The 9,906-nt window shown below is 46.6% G+C and overlaps 1 protein-coding gene across 1 annotated transcript; it reads left to right on the top strand.

Annotated features, from left to right (window-relative positions):
* Nucleotides 1-5,226: 5,226 nt before the first annotated feature.
* On the top strand, nucleotides 5,227-9,683 carry LOC136379562 (uncharacterized). Its single transcript, XM_066346927.1, is given in 4 exon segments — nucleotides 5,227-7,039; nucleotides 7,042-8,957; nucleotides 8,959-9,625; nucleotides 9,628-9,683. Coding segments are annotated over 4 exon segments (4,452 nt in total).
* Nucleotides 9,684-9,906: the final 223 nt, after the last annotated feature.

The raw sequence follows: 9,906 nt of genomic DNA, 5'->3' as shown, positions 1-9,906 counted from the left end.
GCCCTGATGGAGTCCTATGAAACCCCTTCAGGGTGTTGGAGCCTTTAAGAACATATGCCAAGAGCTGGTATTTTGCCTGATCTCTTTTTGGGCTCTATTTGCCTTTTCTGTTCCTCTTTTGGTCATTATAGACCTTAAAAGCCATGCTCAGAAGATCTCTCTGAGGGGATTGAGGGTCCATATCTGTCTATATAAACTTTTGGAAAAAGACAAAAAACAGCATTATTAGCTGGATCAAATAAAAGAGGGTAGAAGTTTGCAGGAGAAACAAGTTTGGCATCTCCCATAGGATTCCAGAGTTTCTTCGCTGCTGAATAACTCAGTACATTAGTGTTCAAAAAAAATTTTTAAGTAAAGAAGCATGATAAAAATAGATTTGCAGGAGTTCCAGGATGTGACTCCCCCCCCCCTTTTTTTTATTTACAATTGACCTTTAAGCATTTGTTGAGCACACTTTATTTATGCTGTAATTTTACTGTTAGGCTAATCAATAGTAATATCTGTTACTCTGGGTTTTGGTGACCTAACATTGAACAAAAAACTGTTTCAAAATGATAATAAACTAAACATTACAGAAAAAGACATTATTAACAATCATTGCATATTCCCTAAATATCCAAACCAAGATTTCAATATTATAGGGCTTATGAAACAGCAAATGAAAAGGAGAATTAATAAAAGGCCTTTGAAATAACATATAGATTTTTAACATAGAAAATAATTTTTATAGTTTTTTACACATTAGTGGGGGACAATAAGTCACCACTTTTAACCCAGAGGTTGGAAAACTTATTAGTCAACAGAGTCAATTATTAACAGTACAACAATTAAAATTTATTTTGAGAGCCAAATTTTAAATTTAAACTATATAGGCAGGCACATTCCCTACTGAAGCAGCGCCCACACATGACACTCCATTGGAAAGTTATACCCAAGGGGCAAGACGCCTCGTGTGGTCCATGAGCTGTTTGCGAACAGCAGTTTGCTGACCAGGTTCTTAGGGAAGGGGGAGAGGCAGAGGCATCCAGTGGGCCTGTCCCTTTCTTGTGCAACCTGGCATTTCTAAGAACTAAGCCGATTTTCACCACCTGCCCTACAGCTGTCTAGCTTTATTTCTTACAACCAAAGCAGTAAATTGAAAAAATATAAATTTTACAAATTTACCATCCTAAGAGTGGGCTGCTTTAGCCTACATGAGGTTTCCAATTTCCCCGCAATTCCCTGAAAATTATTTTTTACAATTTTCTACTATTATGGCTAAAGCAGTGGGTCTCCCCTGTGAATCCCTTGCCTTCCACGTCAGACAACAACCACGCCACACAAAGGAACTGAGACTTGGAGGGGACCCAACATCTACCTTGGCCCCATCAGTCTTTAAGGTTTGGAACTTTAGAACTTCCCTTGGCCGCTTGTAATATGGGACATTTATTTTTCTATTGTCTCTCTTTTTTGCAATATGAGCATTGATTCCTTCCTAGCAGAGCCCTATTCCTCCTTGAATCACTTCCCTCCCTCCTTCTTTATTTCATTCCCTTGGGGGGCCCTTGCCCTTAAAAGAGTTCATCTCTTGGAGTGCTGCTACTACTACTTTAGCTACTCTTTTATCCTGTTTTACCTCAACTGTCTCCCTATTATGACAAACTTTCTGAGCTATTGCAATTAACTGGGACTTACTCATGCCCTCAAACCCTTTTCGCTTTTGAAGTTTATTTTTAATATCCTGGGCTGACTGTGTTACAAAAGCCAAATTAATAGCCACACTGTTTTCTGTATCATCTGGGTCTATGGGGGTTTACACCCGTTATGCTTCACAAAGGTGTTCAAAAAAATGTGGCAGGGGATTCCTGTGGATCTTGGATAATTTCAGCAACCTTCGAGAGGTTGGTGGGCTTTTGGGCCACAGCCTTTAGCCCTGATAGGAGATACCAGTGAAAAGCGTCCAATGAGGCTTTTCCTTCCTGGGAGTTGTGACCCCACTGAGTCTAGTGGAGGGAAAAGCCGCCTCGATGCATTTCCTATTTTCCTCCATTGATCCCCCTCTAGGCCCTAGGACTGCCTTTTTACCTTTATGTCTAATTCTATCCCTCTCTTCCAAAGTGAAGAGGATATTTAAAAGTTGCTGGCAGTCTTCCCAGGTAGGTCTATGAGTTTGTAGGACAGTTTCTATAAGCCTTATTAGCACTTGAGGCTTCTCTGAGAATGGAGGATTTTGGCTTTTCCAATTATATATATCACTGGTGGAGAATGGAACATACACAAGGAAGGGTCGTTCCTTAAGGTTGGGGTCAGTTCCCGATGGGGGAGCTTCCCTGAGTGGCAAGATAGGATCCCTTTTCTGCCCATACTCAGATCCACTCCGAGTGTGGGGAGGGGGTGTAACAGTGGAAGTATGGCTCTAGCTTTTGGCCTATAGGAGGGTGGCAGCTCAGTTTCCTCAGGAGGCTCTGTAAGGACAGGAAGTCTTGGGGCTGTCCTCATATTCCCTTTCTGCTTTAGACTCAAATATGAACTGACTAAGAAGACGTGGCACCCTCTTTGTATGGAGCATGCCTTTAGCCATTGTGGCAGATTCATTGTTAAATTTAGTCATTGATCAATGTATGAAAACTGATCTGGGTGGCCTGGATCCTCCGTTATGATGTTCCAAACTGCCCCTACTAGCAGGGGGTTAAAGGTCCTGGCTGATGGCCATCCAACCCCGAAGGTAGGCCATTCTGATTCACAGAGAATGCGAAGCCTTCTCTTTGACTATTTAACTCTGTATCCATGGTTGTCTCCATAAGCTTCTTGAAAGTGCTTTAGGAGACAACCTAAGGGGGTCTTTTGTGTACTGGGCCCTCCTCCCATATTTAATAGCTTGGGCCACTGATTTACAAAATTGAAACTGTCTTGGATAACCCAGGAATTTGTACACCAGTAAAAGCAAAAAAGATAAGACAGATAATTAACTAACACTCAGAATAAAAGATGTTTGACTATAGAGGTATTAATTATTACACAAGACAAGGGGAAGGAGCCAACAGAAGAGAATGATTTCTTCACGGGAAATCAGACAGAGTGCCCTAAAACCAGAGGTCTTGGATCCAAGAAAAGATATGTAACAAAGAAAATTTACAGTACAGACAATTCACCATTTAAGATTGCCTTCTAGTTTTAAGCCAGAAACCTCCAATTTTTGACACAAGAACTTAAGCCAGGCCTTAAAATCAGACACATTTAAATATTAAACAAAGACTTCACATACACAAATCACAAATCAAGAAATATAAATGAGCATGCTTTACTTATTCTAATTAAAATTATAACAGAGGCTTTTCCTGACAAACTAAGACACAGCTCAATAGACAAGAGAAGGGTTCCCCCTAGTGGTCTCTCAGGTGCTCGCAGGCCACATCCCTGGTAGGGCTTTAGACTCATGCACCAGAGATTTTCACTAACACACCAATTACTCAGGGGTTTCTGACAGAAACATTAAAAACAAAGACTGAGATCTCAACAAACACAAAGCTGTCCTTGGAAGTCCTGAGACAGAACTGATCAGCTCAGTATCAACTCAGTCCCTACTCAAGTCTCTTCCTGAGAGCACCCCAAATGTGGCACCACCAAATGTCCCCATTCAGTTCTTTCTCTGAGAGCACAACCAGATGTCTCTGGAAGTTTGGGGTTAACTCAGTCCCTACTAATTGTCTTCCTAGAGCATGAACAAATGTGCAAACAAAAATAAACATCTCTGGAAGCCTGAGGCAGAACTGATCAACCTGGTTGACTCAATTCCCACTAACTCTCTTACTAGAGCACGACTAAATGTGCAAACACAAATGGACATTTCTGGAAGCCTGCTTTCCAGAGTACAACCAGATGTGTCCCAGATAAGCCTAAGGCAAGACCCAAAACTCTCCACTGACATCTTGGTCTTGTAGAGCCCACTATGAGAGTGTGACTGCATTTGGTCCTCTATGCAGTAGATCCAGACAGACTAGTCCCAAATCAGCAAAGCAGAAGATTGGTCCTATCTACACACCCCCAAAGTCCCAAATCAGCAAAACAGAAGATCTGCCTTACCTACATATATCCGGAGTCACAATTCAGCAAAGCCAAAGATCTGCCCTACCTCCATTTTAGTCCCAAACAGATTGACCAGTACTAGTCTCAAACAGTATTCAGTAAAGCAAAAGAGTTGCTTTACCTACCTCCTTGATTTCTCTGCCAAATTGTCCAAACTGTTAAATATGGGAACTGGGGGCATCTGCCAAAGAACTGTCCAAACCCACAGGAAAACAGGGAGTCCTGAAAATGTCTCAGGTGGTGCCTCTCCTCAAGATTCCAGCGGGGTTAGGCAGCCACCCGGAAAGACCAGCTGTTGGTCAAATAAGTTTGTAAATATGATATATATGTTTGCTCGCTTATAGTTTGTATTGGGTGTGGAGGAATAGGCTGTAAGCAGGCAGGGTTGTTATTGTAACAGTGGATTCCGTTTGATCTTTTGTAACAGTAAAATGTAACAGTGAATTCCGTCTGATCTTTGCTTAACTCATCCTGGCTTGTAAAACAATAACTGGCCCACCTAGCCCCTAGATGTTTGCCCAGGCTCCTTGAAGAAGCCGCAGGCATCCGGTGTTTGATTAGGGGCTTATCGGAAAGGCAAGGCCGCAAGCATCTGAGGCAATCAATCACCCTGAGAACCGTTACAACTCCCCTCCCTGAAATTAAGTATAAAACTTGCTTCCTGGAGTGGCTCGGGGCTCTTGGCCATCTCCTTGCCTTGGGCCCGCTCGCGAGTGTAATAAACTTTTCCTTTGTTTTACCCTGAGTCTAGAATTCTGTCGGTGTGTCCTTGGTCAACATTTGGAGGTTCCACCGAGATTCAGTATCTTCATAGACCACGGGACGCCTGACGTCTGGTGAGTGAAACTGGCTGTGGCTGTCAGGACGGGACGTGAGTCCCTCCTGGGTGCGACCGACAGACGTGTCAGGGGGTCTCAGGCCACGACTCCGGGGGACGCCCTGGAGTGTGAGGGAAACCAAGGACGCTTGGAAGTCCATCTGCTGTCTCAGACAGAATCTGTAAATTTGTTGCCAGTTTCCAATCGAGCTCGTAGGTCCGGACCGTTAGATTTATTTTTAGTTTTATTTTGCCGTTCACGGCGCAGCCGGCTTTGTCTGTTTGTTTTTGTCAGTGTCTTATTTGTTGCCTTCTTTCTGTCTTTTTATCTCTTTGAAATTAAAATGGGACAAGGAGCTTCCACCCCACTGTCCCTGACTCTGTCTCATTGGTCTGAGGTTAATACCCGAGCTCATAATCTGTCTCTTCTTGTTAAGAAGCGCAAGTGGCAAACTTTCTGTACCTCCGAGTGGCCCACCTTCGGAGTAGGTTGGCCGACCACTGGAACCTTCCACAAAGACACCATAAAGGCGGTTAAAGCAGTCGTCTTCAGTCCAGGACCTCATGGCCATCCGGATCAACAGCCTTATATTTGGGTTTGGGAAGACCTGACCGACAACCCTCCTCCTTGGATCCAGCCTTTCCTTCCTCCCCCTGCACCCTCCCTCCCAACAACCCTCTCCACCACTCCGGGCACTCCCAGACCTGCTCCAACTCATCCAGACCTCTGCTCTATGCTTCCACTCAAACCTCCGGAGCCAACGACGCCTACTTCATCCCTGTATCCCCCCCTTCCCTCCTCTGTTCTCCCTGAATATCAAACTGACCTTATTGTTTTTGATTCAGGACTCCTGCCTCCCTATCCCAGGGATGTCCCTGCCGGTGCTGCTGGTTCCCAGCTTGGGGCCCCACATCAGAACGAACGGGGACCATCAGGAGAGGGTCCAGCCCAAGGTACCCAGAGCCGGAGAGCACAAACCCCAGATGACGTGGCCGTCACCCTGCCCCTTCGGCCTTTCGGACCCCCTGTCCCTGATGGTCAAGGGGGAAACATGCCGGCACTTCAGTATTGGCCCTTCTCCTCCTCAGACCTATATAATTGGAAAAACAATAATCCACCTTTTTCAGAGGACCCTGTCAAACTTACCGACCTTCTCGAGTCTCTTATGTTTTCCCATCAGCCCACTTGGGATGACTGCCAGCAGCTCTTAGGTATCCTCTTCACCTCAGAAGAAAGAGACCGAATTCTCCTCGAGGCCAGGAAATTGGTTCCTGGACCTGATGGTCGTCCTACTCAACTCCCCAACCTTATAGATGAGGCTTTTCCCCTGAGGCGGCCTAACCGGGACCCTAATACACCTGAAGGTAGGCAGCGACTCTTACTCTATCGCCAGACTCTGATGATGGGTCTCCGAGCGGCGAGATGCCCCACTAATTTGGCTAAGGTAAGAGAAGTAATTCAAGGGTCAGAGGAATCCCCATCCAGATTCCTAGAGAGACTAATGGAAGCCTATAGGAGGTACACCCCTTTCGACCCTGAGTCTGAAGAACAGAGAGGGGCACTGGCTATGGCTTTTATAGGACAGTCAGCTACTGATATTCGGAGGAAACTCCAGAGGATGGATGGGTTACAGGATATGGCTCTGAGAGATTTAGTCAAGGAAGCTGATAAGGTATACTATAAAAGAGAGACAGCAGAGGAAAAGGAGCAAAGATTAGAAAAAGAACGTGAGGAGCAGGAAAATAAGCGAGATAAACAGAGAAATAAAGAGTTAACGAAGATTTTGGTTACCGTAGTAGGGAAACAAGATAGAAGAGGAAAGCATAGTACCTCGGGCCCAAACCAAAAACCAAAATTAGGACCTAATCAGTGTGCCTACTGTAAAGAAGAAGGACACTGGGTCAGGGATTTCCCTAAGAAAAAGAAAAAGAAGACTGAGGAAATCCTTGCCCTAGGAGATTAGGGGCGTCGGAGTTCGGACCCCCTCCCCGAACTCAGGGTAACATTCAATGTGGAGGGGACACCAATCGACTTTGAGGTGGATACAGGAGCGGTCTACTCCGCCTTGCAGAACCTGCTGGGCCCCCTCTCAAACAAAAAATCCTTGGTTCAGGGGGCAAATGGATGCCAGCATAGGTCATGGACAACTAAAAGGACATGGACCTGGGGAGGGGAAAAGTACAGCACTCCTTTCTGGTCATACCAGAATACCCTGCCCCGCTGCTGGGGAGGGATTTGCTTACCAAGTTAGGGGCAAGTATTGACTTCAAGCCCCAGGGACCAGAAGTAAGATTCAGTAACCCTCTTGTCAGTCAGCCTGTTGTGACCATGCTGACCTTGTCTGCTGAAGATGAGTATAAACTGTATGAGACCCCTGCCCCCGGACCCCATTCAACAGAAGACAGGTGGCTTCAGAGCTTCCCAGAGGCCTGGGCAGAAACGGCAGGGCCAGAATTGGCAGTACAAAGGCCTCCGGTGGTAGTATACCTAAAGCCCTCCGCCACCCCCATAAGGGTCAAACAATACTACATGAGTAAAGAGGCCCAAGAAGGCATTAGACCTCACATCCAGAGGCTACTAGGACAGGAGATCCTGAGGCCTTGTCAATCAGAATGGAACACCCTCCTGCTACCAGTGAAGAAACCAGGGACAGGGGACTATAGACCAGTCCAGGATTTGAGAGAGGTTAACAGTCGGGTAATGGACATACATCCAACGGTCCCGAACCCTTACAACCTCCTCAGTACCCTCAGTCCTGACAGGAAGTGGTATACAGTACTGGACCTGAAAGATGCCTTCTTCTGCTTGCGCCTGCATGAGGACAGCCAACCCCTGTTTGCTTTTGAATGGACTGACCCTGAGAACGGACTCAGTGGACAGCTCACCTGGACGCGGCTACCCCAGGGCTTCAAGAACTCTCCCACCATCTTTGACGAAGCGCTGCACCAGGATTTGAGTGCCTACCGAGCCTCCACCCCTGAGGTAACTCTGTTGCAGTATGTTGATGATCTGTTACTTGCAGCCGCCACCAGAGAGCAGTGCAAACAGGGAACTGAAAAACTGCTTGCCGAACTGGCCAAACTGGGATACCGGGCATCCGCCAAAAAGGCCCAGATCTGCCAACCCAAAGTAACCTTCCTGGGCTACTCTCTCCGAGACAGTAAGAGATGGCTAACTGAGGCCAGGAAAAAGACTGTTACTCAAATCCCGCCTCCGAAAAATCGGAAGGGCCTCAGGGAATTCTTAGGCTCAGCAGGGTTTTGCAGACTATGGATACCCGGCTTTGCCACACTAGCCGTCCCTCTATACCCCTTGTTAAAGGATGGAACTGAGTATACCTGGGGAGATGAACAGCAAAAGGCCTTTGACCAAATCAAGAGGGCACTGTTGTCAGCCCCGGCCTTGGCACTCCCCAACATAGAGAAGCCTTTCACTCTCTATGTAGACGAGAAGGAAGGGATAGCTAAAGGAGTATTGACTCAGTCTCTGGGACCCTCGAAATGGCCGGTGGCTTATCTCTCTAAGAGGTTAGATGCAGTCGCAAAAGGGTGGCCGGGGTGCCTACGGGTGATTGCCGTTGTGGCCCTCCTAGTCAAAGATGCCGACAAACTGACTCTGGGCAAAAAATTGACTGTTGTCACCCCCCATGCCCTGAAAAGCATAATAAGACAACCTCCAGACTGCTGGCTAACTAATGCCCGCATTACTCATTACCAAAGCCTCCTGTTAGATAAAGACAGGATCACCTTTGGCTCTCCAACTGTTTTGAACCCAGCCACCCTGCTACCCAGGGAGGAGGGGGTAACTGTCCACCATCAGTGCAGGGATATTCTAGCCAAGGAAGCTGGGATCCGGAAAGACTTACGGGACACACCATTGCCACAATCTGACTTAATTTGGTACACTGATGGAAGCAGTTTTCTGTATGAAGGAGAACGCCGAGCTGGGGCTGCAGTGGTAGACAAGGAAAAAGTAATCTGGTCAGAGAGACTTGCCCCAGGAACCTCAGCTCAAAAGGCAGAACTAATAGCTCTAACAGAGGCCTTGGAACTAGCTAGTGGTAAAAGGGTCCACCGTCTATATGGACAGCAGGTACGCATTTGCTACTGCACATGTGCATGGGGCAATTTGCAAAGAAAGGGGCCTGCTTACATCAGCAGGCAAAGACATTAAACACAAACAAGAAATCCTAGCCCTCTTAGATGCTATCATGCTCCCACGGGAGCTAGCCATTGTCCATTGCCCTGGGCACCAGAAAGGGCAAGACCCAGTAGCCAAAGGCAACAGGAAGGCGAATGAAGAGGCTCGAGTGGTAGCCATGAGGACTGCCTCCAACATCCTCACTATAGAAGCAGAGCCATCCCCCACCCTGACCCACTTAGAGGAACCTGAGGATGTTCGGAAGTTCCTCCAGATGGCCCACCATCTTACCTACCTTGGGACTGACAAACTGGTACAACTGCTTCAGGATGATAAAACATTGACCACCCCCGAGAAGAGGCGAATGGCAAAGGAAGTAGTCAAAGCTTGTAAGGCCTGCCAAATGGTGAATGCCTACCCAACAAAAGGAACCAGTGGAACCCGTCTCCGAGGCACCAGACCAGGCCAATATTGGGAAGTAGACTTCACTGAGGTAAAACCTGCCAAGTATGGACTAAGGTATCTCTTAGTTTTTGTAGACACCTTTTCAGGATGGGTGGAAGCCTTCCCTACCAAGCATGAGACGGCGGCGGTGGTAATTAAGAAAATTATGGAAGAAATCTTTCCTAGATTTGGCCTTCCAAAGGTAATAGGGTCTGATAACGGACCGGCGTTTGTGGCCCAGGTAAGCCAGGGGGTAGCCAAAATATTGGGAATTAATTGGAAACTACATTGTGCTTATAGACCCCAAAGTTCAGGACAAGTAGAGAGAATGAATAGAACAATTAAGGAGACCTTAACTAAATTAGTCATAGAGACTGGCCATAGAGATTGGGTAATGCTCCTACCATACGCTCTTTTCCGGGCTCGGAATACCCCTTCC

This window comes from Saccopteryx leptura, chromosome 8, assembly GCF_036850995.1.
Source record: "Saccopteryx leptura isolate mSacLep1 chromosome 8, mSacLep1_pri_phased_curated, whole genome shotgun sequence".
NCBI lineage: Eukaryota > Metazoa > Chordata > Mammalia > Chiroptera > Emballonuridae > Saccopteryx > Saccopteryx leptura.
This window is presented reverse-complemented; position numbering and strand designations above follow the sequence as displayed.